Source organism: Ascaphus truei, chromosome 18 (genome assembly GCF_040206685.1).
Source record: "Ascaphus truei isolate aAscTru1 chromosome 18, aAscTru1.hap1, whole genome shotgun sequence".
Classification (NCBI taxonomy): Eukaryota; Metazoa; Chordata; class Amphibia; order Anura; family Ascaphidae; genus Ascaphus; species Ascaphus truei.
In genome coordinates, this window is record NC_134500.1 from 1,972,106 (window position 1) to 1,995,271 (window position 23,166).

At 38.4% G+C, this 23,166-nt stretch overlaps 1 protein-coding gene across 2 annotated transcripts in view; it reads right to left on the reverse strand.

The window, feature by feature from the left end:
* Positions 1 to 23,166, reverse strand: part of ACAN (aggrecan) — a 63,176-nt gene that overhangs the window by 10,651 nt on the left and 29,359 nt on the right. Inside the window, exons 4-14 of one of the 2 annotated variants that reach the window (XM_075575187.1) lie at positions 22,297 to 22,471; positions 21,194 to 21,321; positions 20,494 to 20,787; positions 19,802 to 20,239; positions 18,835 to 19,009; positions 18,001 to 18,128; positions 15,339 to 15,632; positions 13,629 to 13,832; positions 9,512 to 12,280; positions 8,368 to 8,481; positions 1,768 to 1,881 (exon numbers count right to left, since the gene is read on the reverse strand). In XM_075575187.1, coding sequence (XP_075431302.1) covers positions 1,768 to 1,881; positions 8,368 to 8,481; positions 9,512 to 12,280; positions 13,629 to 13,832; positions 15,339 to 15,632; positions 18,001 to 18,128; positions 18,835 to 19,009; positions 19,802 to 20,239; positions 20,494 to 20,787; positions 21,194 to 21,321; positions 22,297 to 22,471 — 4,833 coding nt within the window. The remainder of the gene's footprint in view (positions 1 to 1,767; positions 1,882 to 8,367; positions 8,482 to 9,511; positions 12,281 to 13,628; positions 13,833 to 15,338; positions 15,633 to 18,000; positions 18,129 to 18,834; positions 19,010 to 19,801; positions 20,240 to 20,493; positions 20,788 to 21,193; positions 21,322 to 22,296; positions 22,472 to 23,166) is intronic. The other variant, XM_075575188.1, reaches the window with a different exon arrangement.

The following is a 23,166-nucleotide window of genomic DNA, read 5'->3' on the forward strand; positions in this document are numbered from 1 at the left end:
ACATTTAAGAAATCTCACAACATTTGACTTAATTCACACGTATTAATGAACTCATTGTTCACAATTAAACGTGACTTCTTTGTGTTTAATTGCAGTAATGTTTAGATTACATTATTAACAATAGAATTTTACTAAGTAATTTTTTGCTAAAGTATTAATATAAAATAAGTGTTTATCCAATAAAAAAACTACTAATTTCATTATTAACATTTGGGAATTAATTTAGGAATTGGAAACAAATGCCTTTTGCAATAGTCAAATTATTTTTTTTGAAAGAAAGCAATTCAAATGAAAAAATAAAGTCATTTAATCATTTTGATCTCTGGTAGAATATTACCTCTAAGTTGACAATTGTCTAACACAGACAATTAGACAATGAATAGCTTTGTGTATTGTTCCATTTTAGCATTGACCTTCCTGTAACAAAGAAATACAAATTCCTCTTAACGACAGATTATTGTCTATGTAACAGAGCACAGATTTTGCTATTCAAGTTCCATATTTTTGTTTTGTGAAGTTATTTTAGGTGATTATTACAAAGTTTTTTTTATGAAACATTTTCTTTTCACTTTTGCCCCAACTAACAGCAGAGAATATACCAAAGTAAATGAGCTATTATAAGTACCCATTTCTTCTGAGTAATAAATTATGACAACATAGCTCCTTTTGTTAAAATGTAAAGTTGTCTCAACATTTAGGCATATGACACATCATGATGACTTTGTGATGTCACTCACAGGCGTGGATAATTACTCCATTACTGGTCTCTGTAGGTGTAAATAGAACATTTGGGGAAGATTTAGTAGTGATTGTCTATTGTCTACGGACATTTTCATAGCAGCAGACACAGAATCTGAGTTATCAATTTAGAAAATTTTCCCTTTTGGGTTAAAAAATAATTGGAGACAGACCAGTCATTAATGATGATATCCCTGGAATATGTTTAGAACGGGCTTGTTCTAACAATGCTGCTTAAACCTGTGTGTGCCTAGGGTTGCCAGGTGTCCAGTATTGAACCTGTATCCTGTATTTGGACACTCTGTCCAGTAAAATATTAGAGGTAATACTGGACATGTATGTGTAAATTACCTCTCTGGACATAGTGACCTGACCGACTTGGAGGGTTGTGGGATTTCCCCAAGCAGGGAGAGAGCAGGTCTGCTGCTCCGGGGCTAGGCAGCTTTCTCCATCCTGATTGGATGCTACTAGGTAATGCTGCCAGTCAGGGGGAGGTGTCAGGAGCCTGGGAGTGGGGCCAAGGAGAGGAGGAAACAGCATGGAGTGGAGAGAGATGGGAAATGGTGTGTGTATCTGTCTCAAGCATGTCGCACCTTTCATCATTGGGTCAAGTTTTTTTGAAAAAAACTACCTGGCAACCCTATGTGTGCCAGAGTAATCTGTAGTCTTGTTTGAGTGCCTAATATTGTAATATTAGGGAAGCAGCTGGTTGTAGAAAGGGAAACGGGGTGAAAGCTTCTAAGAGAAGAAGAATGGGAGAAACTTTCAGAGCGTTGGCGAGCTCCTAAACAGGACATCTTCTGGGAGCTGGAGAAAAGCTGAAAATGAAGAAACGCTAGAGAAAAACACGAGAGAAACTGAATGAAACAAACGTAGGTTATCCAGCCGCGTCACTCTGCTCTCACAGGTATCCCTGTATTAGGAAGTAGCCCACAGAAACAAGCACAGCCCTTTGTTTTCGAGAGGGTCCGGTTTGTTTGCTTTGGATGTAGTTGTTAGTAAAATTAGCTCAAGCCACATTGGTCGTACCGATCTGGCATAGGTCCCCTCCGTAGCTGGGAAGGCATAAGCATTTGAATGAGTCGATGCCATCAACGCAGGTAGCTCCATTCACACAGGGGCTTGAGTGGCACTCATCAATGTCTGTAAGAAATCAACGTTCTGTCATTAGGTCTCATGCTGCTATCCTGGCCCAAAAAGGAGAACCTCTCTGATTACTTGTTCTGTGCTGCTTCAGATGCTGCTGCTCGTGAATTGCTATATATATATATATAAATACAGTATATATACATATATATATGTATATATATTTTTTTTTAAATACTGGTGTTGAGGCTCAGAATATGTAGTTATACACCTAGTTTCTGGAAGCCTGGCCTTTTTCATCCTTTATACTGTTTATATTTATCTACACCTATACATACACACACACACACACACATATATATATATATATATATATATATATATACATATATATATATATATATATATATACATCACTGATCCAGCCATTGTGTGTGTGTGTGTGTGTGTATACTGTATATACATATACATATATAGTTATACTATACTGTTTGGAGTCCGAAATCAAGAGACAGCCCACAAGGGGGTAGTTGAGAAAAAAAGTGTATTTAGTGAAAGTGGTACATCATAAACCAATGTTTCGGTCCTCGTGGAGGGACCTTCCTCAGGGTGATGGAAGTCCCTCCACGAGGACCGAAACTTTGGTTTTTGATGTACCACTAAATACACTTTTTTTCTCAACTACCCCCTTGTGGGCTGTCTCTTAATTCCGGATTCCAAACGGTATCATATAACTGCATTATCTTTATGGGACATGCACCAACCATCGTACTTTGTTTATGGCAGTGCCAACTGACCTTTTTATTATTATAATATATATATATATACATATATATATATATATATATATATATATATATATATACAGTGTTCGACAAACATATACATTTGCTCGCCCCGGGCGAGTGGATTTAACCCCCGGGCGAGTAAATATTGGCCCAAGCAGCACACGTTTGGTACTTGGTGGCGAGTAGATTATTTTGTGTGGTGAGTAGATTTTTTGGTGATTTGTCAACCACTGTATATATATATATATATATATATATATATATATATACATACACGTCCCTGATCCAGCCATTGTGTGGAGGGATGAGAAGACTCCCATCATGCCTTGTGCTCTCCACTTATCAGGGTCATAAATATCTCCCTTTTTAATACTACAAATTCAGGGGTAGCTCCGTGAGTAAAGACACTGACTTGCACTCCTTGTGACCTTGGGTAAGTCACTTTATCTCCCTGTGCCTCAGGCACCAAAAACATAGATTGTAAGATCCACGGATAGGGACCTGTGCCTGCAAAATGTCTTTGTAAAGCACTACGTAAAACTAGCAGCGCTATACAAGAACATATTATTATTGTGCATGATATAACTTCATTTTAATATGTATGCCAATATCTATATAGCTTCACAGTTCTGTGAGAAGTCATGTTAGGCCTCTGTGTTGCACAACTCCAATAATATATATCTTTATATGTTTAAGAATTCTTATATCTACAAATGTGTATATGGCTCAGAGCTGCTATGTTTAGAAATTGGGGTTGAAGATGTAAACAGGGCGAGTTTACTGCTTCGCTTGGGTTAATAGCTCTGACATTTGAGTGGAGATTGTTCTCTTTTGCTGACAGACTTGCTGTTGCTGAAGATGTTAGATGAAAGGGACATTAGGGTGCAGGGTACAGACACCAGAGAATACTGAACGTAAACCAATCGTCTACATTTGGAATTTTTTACATTCTCCTAGAGAAAGCTCAAACGGTACCTGCTGAAAATATATTAGACTTATTTCATGTGACAAGTCTTAATTCTGCAAAATAGCTCGACTATGAATAATTTAGGACACAGCAAAAAGGAGTAAATGGATTTGTAGTGTCATACCGAACATAACTGTCAACTTTCAGCTATAATTTAGTCACATTACATTCACAAATGTGTTCTAAATAATAAAGACACTGTGTTACAAATACATTGAGCAATCATCAATTTTCTGACATAGTTAATCACTTCAAATCCTAGGGAATTAGCGACATGGGATGTGAATAGGTTAAAAACTTCACATAATTATCCCTATAGAGGGTTCAAGAGGTTACTATTATATGTGAGCACTGAACACCAGCACGAGGTTTCCTCTGCTCATATCAGCACACAAGCTCCATTTATTGTGTGGCATTTCCCTGGTGTTATTTAATTTATCCAAATGTAATGTAATGTGGCGACATCATTTGCGTTTTCGTAAATAATATTTCTTGGATGAGGAATATACCCCTCCCATCGATCAAAAATCAAACAATTAGGTATTTTGATTTTGCCTCTGTAGGGTCATTTATCCGCAACCAGGGAGGGTTTTAGACATTACATTAAATGCAGTTTGAGCACAATCTGAGTTATGTTAATTTATGAAGCATATTTGCATTATATTTAACCGGACATTAAAAAGATTTGGTAGGTGAAAAAGTGACAAAAACCCTCCAGTAAATACAGATACCACTTGTGGTGCATTTGCAGGTTTCAGGCAGGTCTGCAAACCTGTCTTTCCCCATTATCTCTTAGCATACAGAGCTTCCCCCGCAGCCAGGCATTCTGGGAAGTGACATGCAGATGAGCACACACAGAGAGCCACTCTTTTCTTGTCATTCATTGTAACACTGGCCCTGTGAGCGCCTGCCTGCTGCATTACACAGCTTATCAGCACAGCCTGGGTTATAGAAGTGCAGAGCCAGTGACCCAACTCACGGACACGTGGTTCCACCTCTTGGGTCTCGTCAGTGCGAGGTTTGTTGGCAACATTGTATTTAAGGAACTCGCACTCTTTACGTTTCAGAAAACGGCTTCATTAACAGAGTTATCAAGTTGGTGCAAATAACATCTGAGCAATATGTACCTCACTCTCGGCTCTCAATAAATGGACCCAGTGACCCGTGACCAGTGACCCAGTGACCCGTGACCAGTGACCCGTGACCAGTGACCCGTGACCAGTGACCCGTGACCCGTGACCCGTGACCAGTGACCCAGTGACCCGTGACCAGTGACCCGTGACCAGTGACCCGGTCAGAAATCCCACACATATAACCAGTGTTGACTGCTTGGTAAGTAGGTGTTTAATCTACTCTGCAATGGAAACAATGGAAATGTATTAAGCGTTTGGATTTAGCTGCTCACTACACTAAAGACCGTATGGCTTTTTAACACCATTGGTGAATGGGTTAATGTTTAAAATGCCAGCATGTCCTGTTTATGTCAGCAAGCAGCAGCAATTTGAACCAGCCGAACAAGTAACAAGTTCTCCTTTTTAATTTTTTAATTAGCATCAATTAAGTTTTAAGCACGCGGTAGAAGGGGAAATTAGGCATTTAGCTAAAGCGGAGCAGACAGCAGGGAGTGGTGGGAGGTTTAATAGGCAGGAGATTAGAAGTTTTAAGCTTCCTCGTTACACCCCAGCAGGTCTGCTGCTGCTGCTGGAACACAGCATTCCTGGGGAAAAACAAAAGCAGGAGAACAAAACACATCACATCGGCAAATAGCAAACTAATCACCCCCAAATCAGCTCACTTTCCATATGCTCAATGCACGTCTGCATTTAAAGCGGCAATCCACGCAGGTTTCTCTCTCCTTTTTTCCATTTTTATATGGATTGAAGCAGGGGGTCCCGGAGCTGAACCCCACTAATTTCAGCTGCAGGGACCCCCAACGTCCAGAGATACAAACCTCTGTGGTAGGTGCCAGTAGCCGCTCGAGGGTTTACATTATGGCGGATTTTCAATGCTCCCACACCGTGCGGGGCCAATAGGAAGCTGTGATGTCATCCAGTGCGGCCTCCTATTGGCCCATGTGACGCGGGAGCTTTAAACTTACAGGAGATACTGGCGCCCTTTTCGGAGGTCTGTATCTCTGGAAACAGGGGGTGCCCGGAGTTCAAATTAGCAGGGGTGAGCTCCGGAGACCCCCTGCTTCAATCCTGTATAATAAAAAAAAATGAAGGAAAAAAACAAAAAACGCCATTTATAAGTCTCTCTGTTGCAAAAAAGCAGCAACAGATTTATTTAACGTATTTTGTGCCCGTGGGGCCTAAAAACCTCACTGGCAGCGAAGGGGTTAAAAAAATCCAATTGAAAAAAAATCTGTTTGGTTTTTTTCCTTTTAATTTGATAAATGTGGTACAGATTTGGGGAACATTACCCTGGTTCTGATAAATGACCCGATTCTACTCTTTGTGCCAGAAGCAGTTAATTCGTGTATGAATGCTGTGAGATAAACAATCGCAGTACAATAGTATAAACTCAATGCTTTGGATTTATCATTTCATCTTCTGGACTTTTGTTATATATATATATATATATATATATATATATATATATATATATATATATATATATATATATAAAAATAGAATTTACCAGATTGGAGTCCGGAAAAAACGAGACAGCACACAGTCTTAGTGATTCCAATGCAGATGTAATCAAAGTAACATGGCACCACCTCCAACGTTTCGGTACACTCAACGTGACCTTCCTCAGTTATATATATATAACTTTAATGCTTTTTTATGAGACTTTAACTTTTTGATAATAATACAATTTTGTTTATTCACATGTATGGACAATTTTCTCTCATCAAGTAGGCAGTATTCAGAGACAACTACAATGATCCATTCCCATATATGACCCTTTATTTTCTGAACAATATTCATCTGAAATGTTTACCTGCAAGTAAGATAGTGAGCAACAAATAAATAGAGGTTGTACTGTATGTTTGGGGGTTTGGGAGTTTAGGGGGTTTGGGTGTTTGGGGTATTGAGGGGGTTTGGGCTGTGAGGGCGGACAGTTAAGATACTATAGACAAGATGAGACAGAACCACAACTGGAACTGAGGAGATAGCTGCTACCATGATAACTGAGTTCTGAGAACAGACAACAAAAAACTGAAAATCCTCTATGATTACAATCCCCCCTCCCCCCCTCTGTGGTATGTGTCAGAGTCTGTCTGTGAGCCTCCCCAGGGAGTCGAGTTGTTTTATTCGTGGTGTCTTGTCTTATTGGCTCTGTTTTGTTTACCGAATTTACAAAAATTGTATAGAAGGGATATTTGGTAACACTAATATAGGATAATGGGTTGGAAGATTGCTTACTGTCTGTACCAGATATCCAATAAAAATTTGATGTGAAAAAAAAAGATTACAAAGAGTATGAATTTGTAAATATTTGGAGCAAGTATCTTCCGATACGCTGAAATCCTCATTTCTATCTGAGAAATGTATTAGTTAGTAAATGATCCCAAACCACATTATATCATTATTGATTTCCCATTTGTGCTAGATTAGATCTCTAATGCTTACTACATTTTTATTGAAAATTTGTGTCAATATGAATTTTATTTCAGATTTATATGCAGAGATGTAAAAATGTTAATGAATTTTACAGTTTTGAAAGATCTTTATATGTACAGTTATACACATACTTGTACTAAATACTTTATTATTAAAAGGAGTTAATTACTTTGGGCATCATCAATATAACTAAACTAAAATTGTTCTAGTTACTGGAAAAGGTATGAAATCACTAACAATTCATACAGTACATTAGTTACAATGTATTCTCTGTATTTGTATATTCTGTATTATACATATAGACATAATCATAACTTACAGAGTTGGAGAAAGATTTGACAAATATCAATATTGCAGGAGCCTGAGGAAGGGAAATATGTGAGCTCCTGTGTGGCTTTTATTTCTGGTACATGTAAGGTCACAGATGTGATAGGTAGGAAGATTAATTTCAGGCTGTTGGAAGCAAGTTTTATGTACACATTATTTTAAAAACTACAATTTCTATTAATTCTATGTGTTTCTTAATTACAATACAAAACAGAAAATAACTAATATTTTACACGTAAGTCAGCATTTCAGTGGAATAAACAGAATTCCCAAACTATTGATTGATTATTGTATTTTTTTAAATACATGTGACACCCCTACTAATTTGATTCATATCAGATCGAAGTTTAATCTTGATACATTTTCTTGTCTGCCTTCAACTTGCAACTATATTCTTTTAAGATTGCGGAGCATCATAACAAACTCTTAAATGTCATCAAGATTGAAGAGTTTCCGTTACTATTCATGGTAATACTAACAGAGCTACAGATTCTAGATTTCTGCATCACGGCAACTGATAAAGCCTTGGTTTCCAGTATCGTCTCCATATTGCTTCTCAAAATGCACTGCGTTATTATCTGGCATAATTTAGCCTTTCTTTACCATAAATTAATCATCCAGGTAGTCGACATAACTTTTCAAATGAAATAATATTATTATCACCGCTGTTTCAGGTGTGAGAAAATGTGTCATTATTCTTCAATCCCCTTTACTACCACAGGGGCCTGCAAAACATTGCCTCTCTCCCAGCGATAGAGTCAATATTACAGGCAAAAGCAGGAAAATGAAAAAAGAATGAAGATTCATTTAGTAAACATACACGTATTGTCTTTTTTTTATTCTATAAAAAAGCATTCGCTTTACCATAATAATAAAATACGTAAGATTTTACCTATATCACAATGATCTCCTCCAAATCCTGGCGGGCACAGACAGGTAATTCTCCCTTCCTTTTCTACACAGGTCCCACTCCCACAGGGCAGATTGGCACATGATCCGATAATTCCTGCGGTCATTGGAAATCTCGTTAGGTTATCACACACCTTTTTTCTGTTACATGCACCTCAGTATCTCACTTCCTTACATTAAGAGATATAAACTCAGCTTCCCTCAATATGGGTGAAATTAACTGAAGGTTACAGTTTATGGCTGGTTGATAAAATAAAGTGAAAAACAAAAGCTGTATGGTGCTCCAACATGAATCAATGGCCATGTAAGCCCATGTGCTCAATTCTCCTTACCTGCTCGATAAAATAAAGTGGAAAACTGGTTGTATTTGAGTCAGTAAAGTTCTGAAAATATATAGTTTTAGCTCCTGGAAATCAACAGTTTGTGCGGAGTTAAAACAAAGAGGGATATGATATTTTTGTTATATTCTTCAAAATATTTTTTTTACCAGTATCAAAGATAATAAAAATAAAGAATCTTCTACATGTAATATTGTACTTTAATAATAATAATAATAATAATAACACAAGCAGTATTTGCTTTAGTGAAATCTTCCAAGGTCCTTATAATTAATATGGCAGTAGTACTTTTTCTGCCACCAAGGTAAAAAGTCAAATGTATTGATTGGTATAATGGAATCTTAGTACTTTTCAGGGCTCGGACATTGCGGGGGGTTCAGCCTGCAGGAATCCTGCCCGCTCTTCCCCGAGCTCCTGATAGAGTAAAGAAGCGCACTGGCGGTGGTCAAACCGAGGAGGCCGGATTTCTTCAAGGTTTTAATCTGCTTTTTGTTCTGGGGTTCCTGGGGTTCCCTAATATGGGAACGCAACATGGCTCTGTTGGCTCAAAATAGTTGTAATTGCTCATGTGTTTCTTGCAATGTTGGTGGAAAATCGAACTGGTTGCCCCCCCAACCCCCCTGGTCTGCCTAATCTCCTTCTGTATGGGCCGGGTGTAAAACCTCAGACCTGATTTGATCCTTAGGTAAGGATTTTATTGTTTCTATGACACCGAACCTTTCTCACACATACAATTAGAGAAAAGAATTGCTGCTTATTTAATAGTTATAAAACATATTTTTTTAGTACCTTCAACATCAGTTGTGTCAGGAAGAACTTGAGGCGTAACCTCTGTCAGACTTGGCAGTGTAACTGCTTGAATTGTTACTTCGTCTGTTACTTCTCCTGAGGCAACTGAAGTAGATAATTCGGTTTCCTGTTGTGCTTCTTCAGGTTCCTTGGAGATAAGTGTTAACTCATTGTCTGGTATTGAAGTACTAATGATGATGTCGGGTACAGATGTTTCACCTGACAAATCTGGGATAGGAACTGCAAGGTGTCCAGAGATGTCACCACTGGTTTCTGTGCTTCCTTCTGCGATTCTTTCATGTTCTCCACTGGTTAGAGCAAATCCAGATGGTTCCCCACTGGTTTCAGGAACTGAAGATGTCTCACCACTAATATCACCAGAAGCTGACGTTTCTATTATATATGGAAAGGTCACACCGCCTAACTCTTGTGAAACTGTTGGTTTTGTCACAGCTTCAACTAAGTCATCAGTAATTAGTGTGATTATGGGAAATCCAGAAGCAGAGGTGCTAGAAATCTCTCCACTGTATTCTTGTGTTCCTGATGGCAAGCCACTGAAATCAATCATTCCAGATGCCTCTCCTGAAGAAATTCCACTAACCTCAAATATTCCTGATGGCCCTTCCCCTGCCTCTTGTGTAACAGATGCCTGTGTTGGAAGTTCTATTAGTTTGGAGTCTAAATGAGATATTGTGGGGAAACCAGATGGTAGTCCACTTAAATCATCAACCCCAGATGGCATACCACTAACAAATTCAACCCCAGATGGCATACCGCTAACAAATTCAACCCCAGATGGCATACCGCTAACAAATTCATCCCCAGATGGCATACCGCTAACAAATTCATCCCCAGATGACATACCGCTAACAAATTTGATTCCAGATGTCATACCGCTAACAAATTCAACCCCTGATTGCACACCGCTAACAAATTCATCCCCAGATGGCACACCGCTAACAAATTCAACCCCTGATTGCACACCGCTAACAAATTCATCCCCAGATGGCACACCGCTAACAAATTCAATTCCAGACGTTTCTCCACTTATGTCAGTTACACCACTTGAAAATCTACTAACATCTTCCTCACCGCTAGGGATACCTCCTGAGACAAATCCACTGATGTCTACAAAACCAGAATGTTCACCACTGACATAGAAACTTCCAGATATGTCCCCAGAGATGCCTTCATCTCCTGAAAAAAGGCCACTTATTTCCACTGACCCTTTTCCTTCCTCTTCCTTCTCTGATGGTTGAGTAAGTTCCACTAAAGAATCATCTATGAGAGTAACACCAGAAGATTCACCACTTTCATCAAAAATACCAGAAGCAAGACCACTGACATCAATTGATCCAGAGGGTTGTCCGCTAAGATCAGGAACTCCAGAAGGTACACCACTAAAGTCGATTATTCCAGATTGTTCTCCACTGATATCAATAATTCCAGAAAATTCTCCACTGATATCAATGGGACCAGAGGGGGCTCCACTGATGTCAATTAAGCCTGATGATTCACCGCTTAGGCCAGATAACTCACCACTAATGTCTAATATTCCTGATGATTCTCCACTGAACTCTCTTAACCCGGATAATTCTCCACTTGTATCAATTACTCCAGATGCTTCACCACTAATGTCAATGATCCCGGATAGGTCCCCACTAATTTCTATTATTCCAGAAGAAACCCCACTAACGTCCAATCCAGAGGGTTCTCCACTACCTTCAAGCAGTCCTGAAACCTCTCCACTCACATCTACGAATCCAGAGGGCTCTCCACTGACATCTATTCCAGAGGGTTCACCACTTAGCTCTAATTCTGTTGGTATTCCACTAAAATCACCTGAAGATAACCCAGATATTTCCCCTGATGTTAACTCAGATATCTCCCCTGAAGATAACCCAGATATTTCCCCTGATGATAACCCAGATATTTCCCCTGATGATAACCCAGATATTTCCCCTGATGTTAACCCAGATATCTCTCCTGATGATAACCCAGATATCGCCCCCGATGGTAACCCAGATATCTCCCCTGATGATAACCCAGATATTTCCCCAGACGCACTGACTTCAGTTGTTCCTTTTCCTTCCACCTCAATTTCAGGTGCTTTTGTGACACCTTCTATCCAAGTTGTATCCACGTGTGTGATTGTTGGGAACCCCGAAGTTAGTCCACTGATATCATCAATACCAGATGGAAAACCACTAATTAACTCAAATCCAGATGGTAAACCACTAATAAAATCAACTCCAGATGGCTCTCCACTAATGTCTGTTACTCCTGAAGATAGTCCGCTGATTTCTATTGGAGCAGATGACAGCCCACTAATGTCTGGAACTCCAGAAACAGCTCCAGATAAATCTTCTTCTCCAGAAGTTAACCCACTGATTTCAAATATCCCGGAGGTCAGTCCACTAATATCCACTTCACCTGAAGGTTGTTCACCAGAAATGTCCCCTGAAGGAAGACCACTTACAATCTCTCCAGAAAAGTCAGTGCCAGAGTGAAAGCCACTTTCTTCCATTCCTGATGGTCCTTCACTAATGTCACGTACACCTGAAAACTCAGCCCCTGATGGCAAGCCACTTTCTTCTATTCCTGAGGTTTCCCCGCTGACTTCATGAATTCCAGAAACATCTCCACTAGGGACACGTTCTCCAGATATTTCTCCAGATGGTTCACCGCTAACTCCGCTGACACCCACGGATACTTCTCCACTTGTGTCTTCTGGAACTGAACTCAAAGGAGGAACAGATGAAGGGCTCACTTCAGAGAAAGAAAAAAAAGAAATACAAGTTAATCATTTTATATCTACAACTTAAGATATACTTTTAAGAAGTAGAAAATGGAAGAGAACGAGTGAGGCAAGGAATAAAAAACCTATATTTCTTTGCATTTATGTTGACTTTAAGCAGAAGTAGGTAATATATATCTGCCCTCTATAATTAAACGATGTAGCTAATGTTTCTCCTACTATAAAAATCAGAATGAAAAATAAAAGAAGGAGCACACTCAAGACTCAAAAGTAGAAATGCAATAATCAAAATCAAATCAGGGCAAAATAAGAACAGAAATACATCTAAACAAGTGATACAAGTCTCTCCTTTAGGCTGCAGCAGCTTCAAGTCAAACTCCCGAGGTGCCAGATACTGTATATCTAAAGCACAGAAGGACCCAAGACAGCTTCCAGAGTCAAAATCACTGTGATGTAAACGAAATAAAAATCAGCAAATAACATCAGTGTAACATGCACAAATATAACATAAAATATAAAAGTGCCAATCTGTGACTAGCGAAGCCTCTGCTGAATGAGCTCCTTTATATGTTATGTTTGTCGGTGCATTTTATACTGGTTTATTTGGTTTACATTAAAGTGATTTGTACACTGTGGAGGCTGTGTTGGTTGCTTCTGTTTTTTTACATATATTTTGAGAATATTTGGAAATTTTTGCATGTTTTATAAGATCAGAAAATATCAGGCTGTAAATAAATACATTTATAAATAAACATACACCATGTGTAGATTTGAACACATTCTTTTGCATCGTAGCAATCACTGCAACAAAATAATTTTCTTCTAAAAGCAATATTTATTCTGGAGTGCATTATTCTTCAAAGGTTCTGCAATTATCTGAGTAGTTTTGCAGCATCTGCTGATAACCCACCCAGCACTTTCACTGTGAGAAAGGGGAGCAATACTTCCACCAATATTATCTCTATACGTGTGGCAGAACCACTCCAAATACTGGGAAGAAAATTAAAAGACATCACTAATTAAATAAGAAAAATACACATTATAGAGCAATAGCTTGTTTTTTTTAAAAATTATATCCAATATCAGATAGAGAGAATAATTACAATAAATAGTTCTAACCTTCTAAAGCAAAAACAAACAAAAATATTTCATATAAAGAGCGAGGAGCATTTTAGTTCAATTCTAAAATATATGTGAGATTGTGTAATAATTTGCATTAATAATGACATTAATAAAGAACAATTTAAGCAATTAGATAACTAAAACAAATAAAAACTGGTATATTGCAGTTGGAAAAGCCCTGCAGTCAGGTTAATGGCCACGACTCATTTAGCTCAGCCATTACTGGTGTGCACCTACCTGTTAGTAATGACTCGAAGGTAGGAACGGCAGTGACATTTCTTAACCAGAAGTCTGTCTGATTCTCAAACTCAGTGGCAATCTCCGTTTCCACAGTTGTCTCTTCCCCAGAAGGTAACCCTTCCAAGCCAGGCACCACCCGAGGCACAAACAATTCTTCCACTATGGATGGGGTGCCTGGAACGTCTTCCAAGAATGGCAGAGCTGAAGCAAAGGATATATATGATTTCCATTTGTATATTACGTTCTTATACATTTAATTCTACTATTTCTTGAATTTTAGGAAAGTAAACTTGTTTTGTAATAAATAGGGTAACATCTAATATTTCCTGTTCATCATACAGTATCTCAATGTGTTACATATGAAAGGCTTTCAGGGGAACTTGCTTGCTTGCAGTATGGTTGTGACAACTCTAATACAGAGTGCTTTTCCTGGTAATGAACAGGTTAATAAAAGCTTCAATCAGACTTAGAACTTTGCAACTAATATTGACAGATTTATTATAAATCATTCTTTCTGGTATTGCACAGGTTATTAAGAATTTATATTAGTGTTAGGGACCCCTGGAATTGTGGTCTGCCGTACAGTGGCTCAGGGGCTTACAACAATTTTGGCCAAAAATGTTAAACTAAAAGCCCATTTTATTTAATAGATATTTATACATATATATGTAGGCACTGTACCATGTATGAGTTTCACTGGATGTGCACTGAGCTCTGTCTGTGTTTTATGTTCTGTCTCTGGTTTTAAATACAGGCATACCCCGGTTTAAGGACACTCACTTTAAGTACACTCGCGAGAAAGTACATATCGCCCAATAGGCAAACGGCAGCTCGCGCATGCGCCTGTCAGCACGTTCTGAACAGCAATACCGGCTCCCTACCTGTACCGAAGCTGTGCGCAAGCGGGGAGACTATACAGCATGTTACAAATGCGTTGTTTACATCAGTTATGCACGTATATGACGATTGCAGTACAGTACATGCATTGATAAGTGGGAAAAAGGTAGTGCTTCATTTTAAGTACATTTTCGCTTTATATACATGCTCCGGTCCCATTGCGTACGTTAATGCGGGGTATGCCTGTATATGAAAGGCTTCCTGTGTACAGTGTTACTAAGCCCTGTAAAAAGTATAACTAGGCCCGCTACAAGTGTAACCTTCTATTTCTTAGACACTGTTACTAAATAAAATTATGTATTTTTGCCTTCATTTATTTTCCTGTTTAGGGACTGTTAACACAGAGTCAAAAGTATTCTAAATATAGTTTTTTTTCAATTATTATTATTATTATTATTATTATTGATACTTGATAGACAAGTTTCTTACATTTAATATAATAGACTTTCTCTCTCTTACTGCATGTTACCAAATAAAATATTTTTGTTGCATAGTTCTGTATGTTTACATATCTATGAACACAGATTGTTTTATATCCTAAACTTTTACCTTACCTTAATACAGTAACATTATAATACTTTTATATGTTGTATTATTTATTCCATGGAATGTGTTGATGCATTATAAAGAAATGATAAAGATGATGTGTATAGTGATAATAATAATAATAATAATAATAATAATAATAATAATAGAGTATTAAATATCAGTATGTCAGTAAAATACAGTAAGTGGAATCATAGCATATTTTCAGAGTGCTGCCTTCGTCCTGCAGTGTGGCGACGATGAACTTGACTATAGAGCAGATACCTCTGAAACAAAAGGCGTGTTGTCTTGATAGAGTATCAGGGAAGCCTGTTTGGTTCGGATGGACGTAGACTGTTCGCACTCCAGGTTTGTCTCCCCCACATGCCTGGCGAGGTGTCACAATGGGGTAACGGATACTACCGTCGGATAACCAGCCTGCCCTGCACCTGTCCAGTCCCATTTTCCAGGCTGCATGGAGCTGTCCAGTGGAGGCCAATGTGGCATTCTGACTCTCACAATATTCTTCTGCTTCTTGGAAGGTAAACTGATCTGGTTGAGTTGCAAAGAATACCTCTCCTACAAGCAAACACAGACAGATACTTGGGTACAGTCACAAAGCCACATACAACAACAATACATGACGTGCACTTACACTGCGCCACCTACAGTTATATATAGTATTTAAAGCATTTATCTGGAGTTTAAAAAACTACTTTCCATTATTATATAGTTACATTATTATATAGTTACATTATTATATAGTTACATTATTATATAGTTACATTATTATATAGTTACATTATTATATAGTTACATTATTATATAGTTACATTATTATATAGTTACATTATTATATAGTTACATTATTATATAGTTACTGTAAGGTGTTTCATTCACTTTTTTACCTAGGCCACGGTTTCCAAAAAGGAACAGAATATCTCATTACACAGTGAAAAGTACAAAAGTGACATTGCAAAGTAGAAACTGATTTCATATGTAACACTGGCGCATATTCACTATAACAGGGTTCTTAACCTTTTGTACCTTAATCACCCTTAAGTGACCAACAAGGTCCCCAATTACCCCATACCAATAATTTTATGAGCAATCCTTAAGCATGTGGTTCCCGTGCTTTCTCAGAAAATGGACTAGTGAAAGAAGTGCATTTGTAGGTTGATAAGGAACACAGTTCAGTGTTGAAAATTACAATGTGTTTCATCGGAGTAACAGGGAATTCTAATAAGTGCAACAAGCCCATTTCCCTAATTGTTTTACTGCAGAAATGTCTGGCACTGAACATGTTAAATCCCATTGTATAAAACTATATGCCAATTAGTATGATCCTGACCAAATGAATGGAAGTAATATCATTTAAACAGCACCTCGATTGCCACCTTGGCACCCAACTGAGTCTTTTTGAAGCTCATAGAATAAGAACAAATAAATAAAGTAAAGTATTATCTGTGATCAGGATGCTGTATTTGTATGTATTTACTATTTGTTTTTTATATATATATATATATATATATATATATATATATATATATATATATATATATATATACATATATATATAATGTAAAATGTATGGAGTATATGTATCAAGGCAACATTGGTGCAAAAACAGGGCATTTTCACCCTGCACCTATTATAGTACTTCCTATCGAAGTATTTTCTTCCAATTTTGCTCCGTCTGCACCTTGGGGAGAGTCAGTAGGAGGAGTTGGGGAGGAGTTACATGGTGCACAGATTATTATGAGATGTATCGCATTCTGCATCTCTGCCCCAGCTTGCACCTTGGGGAGAGTCAGTAGGAGGAGTTGGGGGAGGAGTTACATGGTGCACAGATTATAATGAGATGTATCACATTCTGTGTCTCTGCCCCAGGTTGCACCTTGGGGAGAGTCAGTAGGAGGAGTTGGGGGAGGAGTTACATGGTGCACAGATTATAATGAGATGTATCACATTCTGCGTCTCTGCCCCACCTTGCACCTTGGGGAGAGTCAGTAGGAGGAGTTGGGGAGGAGTTATATGGTGCACAGATTATAATGAGATGTATCACATTCTGCGTCTCTGCCCCACCTTTCACCTTGGGGAAGGTCAGTAGGAGGAGTTGGGAGGAGTTACATGGTGCACAGATTATAATGAGATGTATCACATTCTGCATCTCTGCCCCAGCATGCACCTTGGGGAGAGTTAGTAGGAGGAGTTGGGGGGAGTTACATGGTGCACAGATTATAATGAGATGTATCACATTCTACGTCTCTGCCCCAGCTTGCACCTTGGGGAGAGTCAGTAGTAGGAGTTGGGGGGAGTTACATGGTGCACAGATTATAATGAGATGTATCGCATTCTGCGTCTCTGTCCCAGTTTGCACCTTGGGGAGAGTCAGTAGGAGGAGTGGGGGGGAGTTACATGGTGCACAGATTATAATGAGATTATCACATTTTGTGTGTCGGTGCGTCATTCTTTTTTCCTTGTATTTGCCAAAAATTCAGACAAATCTGAAGTGGCGTAAATGTTACATTTTACACCAGATGTAAGAAACTCTTCTTAAAAATGCTGCAGCTCTGCTCCAAAAAACAGAGCATTGCATCAAACGCACTTTGTCGTTATGTCGCTAGACGCACACACATATATACCTGACATTTGGAGTTTAGTTTCTGATTACCATTCAACAAAACGATGTTGCGTAAGAAAATTCAACCATAAATTTACAGCTATTTACTAAATAGCTTTCACTTAACATACTGTACTTCTAACAAGCACGAGTGAATAATCATAATGATGATGATAATAATCATAATAATGAATTTAATGATAATATTTATAGACATAGTGGTTAACTCAGCAGCTTTACAACTAAACCCTAGCAAACAGAACATGTAAGTCTTATGAATTAGCCTTCCTACTGGTTTTATATTACAGTTGTTGGATAGCATACCTCGCAGGCTTTCAATGTAACAATATACATCATAAAGTTCCACTGGATTCATCAGTCCATAGCTTCGAACCCCTGGAAATCCATTCTTGTCTCCATTGCAGTTCTCTCTGGGGTTGACAATTGGATATCTGAGTAGCAGGAAAAAAACATTATTATGACGCGCTCCACTCCTTCTGAAGCTATCATGCTAAAGGAGATTTTTTTTTTAACAACTTCATGTTGGTAAAGTATATTTTAAAATGATGAATAATTCAGAAATATTAATGTAAAAACAAGAAAATTAAAGAATGTTTTTTTAATGGAAACATATTGTGTGAAGCCACTATTGCTAATAAAAGTGCAGCTTGTATTGGCTTTAACACTGAATAGTATTTGTAGATACAAGATTTACAACGAATAATGAGAAGTGGAATGTAAAACCATTACTTTGGCAGTATTGGTGACATCTTTATCTATGGTATCTTCTTGTTTTTCTTAATAGATGAAATATGATTTCACAGAATATGGCTATTTTAGGAAAACGGAACAGCTTGCAATAGAAATATTCAAATAAGCTAATTTGTCTACCACAGAATTCTGGCGTTCGTTACTGAATACATGGCACAAAAGTAACAATTCCGGAAAAAAGATTGTTGATTTTCACATTTTTCTACAACCCAAGAGGAGACATTATTTTTATGTAATGGTCTTCTCTTACCTTGACAGAAACTAGTGTTATTTTAAAACTATTTGGATTATTTACAACAGTAACTATAACTATTTACCATAATTATACTATAACAAATAGTGTATCATTATACTGAAAGACACTTTTACTTAAACCGCTGATCGCACCTGACTGTTTGGTCTGATATCCATCCAGCATCACACTGATCAAAGCCAGCTTCATAGGCAGCTTGCAGTTGAGTAGGAGTAGCGATGATGGCATCGTTGTCCAGACATGCCTGTTGGGCCTGGGTGAAGTTGAGGGAGTATCGACTGGAAGCAGCACGATAATGGAACACAACACCTTTCCGAGACAAAGCCCGTGAGAAGGGGATCAATAATCAACTGCGCTTGAACTATATATAAAGTAACATCTCATGATCACAAACCAAATTTCACTTAAAACTGTACAATACATATCCCACTAAATGCTACAATGTATGACCTCTATATATGTCTATAGCACATGGAAACCCCAGAAATATACAGGCACCGCAGTGGTATTAGTGAAGAAAAAATATGTTTATTGAAACAGGATCGACGTTCCAGTCCAACCATGGTCCTTTGTCAAGTTCACATATAATACAGCCGTTTATTCTGCTGAAAAAATAGTGCTTGGGCACTGAATGGCCCCTGTGCACATCTTTATGTTTACATTAATTGGCCCTTAACCCTAAGGGAAGGAACACCCCTAAGTAGTAGTTCCTCTTTATGTACTCTAGATACAATATATACTGTAGAAAGCATTAGCAGCTGCAGTGGAGTTTAACAGCTTTAATTATTAGAAGTCTCCAATAACACTTTTTACACTGAAATATTGCAGCGGTGTTTCATTGTTGTATGTCCAATAAAAAAACATGTTCAGCTACACACACCAAGAAGATTCAACCAGTTACTGTGGTTATTCCCTGCGTGTGGAACGCACGTTATACTGTTTCTCGATTATCAGGCCTACATCATACGATGGGTATATTTCTGTAAACGTAACCCATTTATTACTGGATTTATGCTCCTTCAGCGCTCACAAAAAGTTATTAGGCTGGTTACTACAGAACGGAAACCACCTAACAGGAGTGGCAATGGAATGGTTACTTACCAGTCTTAGAAATGGGTTTTTGGGGTTCAGCAGCATCAGTAGCAGCTGTAACAGGAACTATTTCCTCTTCTCCAAAGGAAGTAGAAATTAGCCCTTCTGAGGCCGTTACTTCTTCTGCTGGGCCTGTGGCTTCTGGCATCGAGGAAGCTGTAATGTTTTCCAGCCATAGCATTTTGCCGTCTTTTACGGTGATACCTTCTTCTGTGATGTTTTCAGATGGCACTTCTGTTAGTACCAGCTCTGGAGTTATAGGAGTTACTGCAATCTCCGGGGTTGCTGTAAAAGCGTCTTCTAGATCAGAAGGTGTTAGAGTAACATCCTGAGGTTCCAGAGTGGCAATGCTACCCCTGGCTTCCTCTTCCGTGGCATTGCGTGGGAGGATGAGTTCCAGGCCAGGTTCTGTGACAGTTTGAACGGTAATGTTTTCATCAAGTCCAGCTGCAGAAAAAGAGTTTATTTTCTTAACGTGTCCCTCACAGATACATAATAAAAAGCCAGCGCACTTTTACAAACAAAAGATGCGTTCACTCTAAAAATCAAATGTGTCATTATCTTACAATCAATATTTGTTTTATACTAAAACATGGAAGCACTGCCACAAACATCGAAAAACTCCTCGGGAAGAAAAAGTACATATAGTAAAGAAGTGCTACATTTCTAAGTAAGGCATTCCAAGAGAGGGCATTACCAACCTTTGTAGCAGATGGCATCATAACGAGAAAGTGGATCAGGATACCCTGTCTGGTTGGTGTGGAGATAAACCGTTCTGACTCCAAGTAAGTTTCCACCACAGTTGGGACGCGCTTTGGATATTGGGTACCTAACGCTACGATCTCCCAGCCAGCCTGCACTGCACACATCCATTCCACTCATCCAGGCCAGATAAAGTTCTCCAGTGGTGGCCATCCTGGCTTCAAGATTTTGACATTGTTTTTCTGCTTCTTGGAATGTGAACTTTTCAGGAGATGTGGCATAAAACACTTCACCTAGAAAATAACAATTGTCATGTCTATTAGTCCATAATACAGTGGCAGTCGCATGTACATACATTGCATGACCGGTTGCTGCTTTTGAAATTGTAATAATTTTATCTATGATGCAAAATATATCTTAATCTGCGCATCAATTATTTCTTATGATATACTGACCAACATTGTGTTCTATAACTGGCTCAGATGGATTGACAGACAGACGGACAGATGGACAGACAGAATTGGTCGTCATACAGTGGTTTCTGAAAAGTCATATTTTTATGGAAATCGGAATAATATAAATAATTGTAACGTAAGATTCGAAAATGTGTAAGGAAAAGTTTATAAAAGGGAGCAAAAAGTCATTTTTGATGTTAGCTTCGCTCACGGTAGAATTACATATATATCAGCAGTACATTACCTTGCATTTCTTCAGCAAAACAATACACATCGTAGGTTTCATCAGTTTCTCGAATTCCATATGTTCTTACTCCCGGAAATATGTCCTTGTCGCCATAGCATCCTTCCCGCGGATTATGAATTGGATAACTGTGTTAACACATGGGCAAAATATATCAACATAATGCGCATGTCTAGCATTTAAAACACATTCTCTCCAGTGTGAATGTGTTTTATAGTATTTAAAAAAACTGCAGCATATATCAAATAACATCACAGTAAATGCAGTGAGTAAATTGTTTGATTTTGCACTTTCCATTAAACCCTCTTTTTAAAGAAACCTCTAGTTGGAGAAACTTAATTTGTATCACTATAGCACTGCTAATGTGTATCAACTAAATTTGCGTCATATGTACGAGTCTTCTGTCAATAAACTAATTTACACGTGCACCAGTAATGTACAGATTTGTATTTATACAGTGCCAACAATGAACGCAGTGCTTTACAGAAGAGATAATATAATCATGGAATGTAATGCAATAAATGCAACAAACACAATAGCAGACAATAGAGCAGGAATTCCCTGCCCCCAAGAGCTTACAATGTAAGTAGTATGTTAAGAGACTTACATAGACAGCAGGTGACAGAGTATGTGCAATAGATGGCAGTGCTGGACCATGATGGCTGGTAAGTTTAGACATGAGCCCAGGCTATTGAAATGCTTAATTCAGCAACTGTGTTCTTAAGTTGGACTTAAAGTTCGGGAGAGAGGGAATGTGGCGCATATCGAGTGTGAGGGAGATCCACAGGTATACATCAGTGAGGGCAGAAGGGTTAAGAGGACAGAGAGAGCAGTAGAGGCGGAAGGGGTGGAAAGGAGACCGGTATGAGCAGAACGCAGGAGACAAGCAGGGACATATTGAGAAATCAAAGCTGATATGCAGGGAGGAGTAGATGAGTGGAGAGCCTTCCAGGTGAGGAGGAGAAGAACTTTGTAGGTGATCTGAAACTTGATGCATTCACACAATTCTAACATGGCACAGAAAACATAATTCTAGCATTTGCAGTCTTAGAACACTCTTATTCTTGTCAACCAATGAGATTATTAAACACATTTCAGCATACCGTACAGTCTGATCCGCAAGCCACCCAGCATCACATTGATCAAACCCATCATCATAGGCTGCCTGGAGTTGTTCTGGAGTAGCGATGGTGGCACTGTTCTGGATACAAGCTCTTTTGGCCTTCTCAAAGTCCAAGGTGTACCTGGTAGAGATCGCTCTGTAGTGGAAAACGATCCCTGAAAAACACAACATATGATTTTTAAATGCCTTGTACTGTATGTCCATATATATATATTGTGGTTGTTTGAGTGGAATAATGTGTGTTATCTTGAGTCATAGAAGTGTGCACTAGAAAAAGAATGGCAAGGGTTAACACATAACCAGATCACCTTACAGTAATGCACTTGTGGAACTTACTACCCATGGAGACCATGATGACAATAAGTACTGTATCTTTAAGAAAAGGTTAAACTTTTTTTTTTAGAATAATAAGTTAGACATACTTGAGTATAACATAGTTATGCATAAATAAAACGGAAATAGCCGTGTTAGTCCAGTTGCGATAGTGCAGAATAAATGAGTTCTTCAGTATTAGGTGATACCTTTTTTATTTGGACTAACAATTTATGTCATAGGACAAACTTTCGAGAGTTCTCCTCTCTTCTTCAGGTCAAGCAATACTGATATACACAGGAATCTATGGCTAAAACAGAGGTTAGGAAAGCAGAAAAAACAAACAACCCCCCCCCCCCCCCCCCGCAGAGATGTAGATGAGGTGAGAAAGGGATGTCTGAAGACATTGGAAGGGTAATAAAACGGTGACAAGGAACACATAGTTAGACATACGTGAAAACGAGAGGTAACTCTAAATGTGTTACTTCCTGGTAAGACATTTTATAAATAAATAAATACATGGATATATAGCAAATAA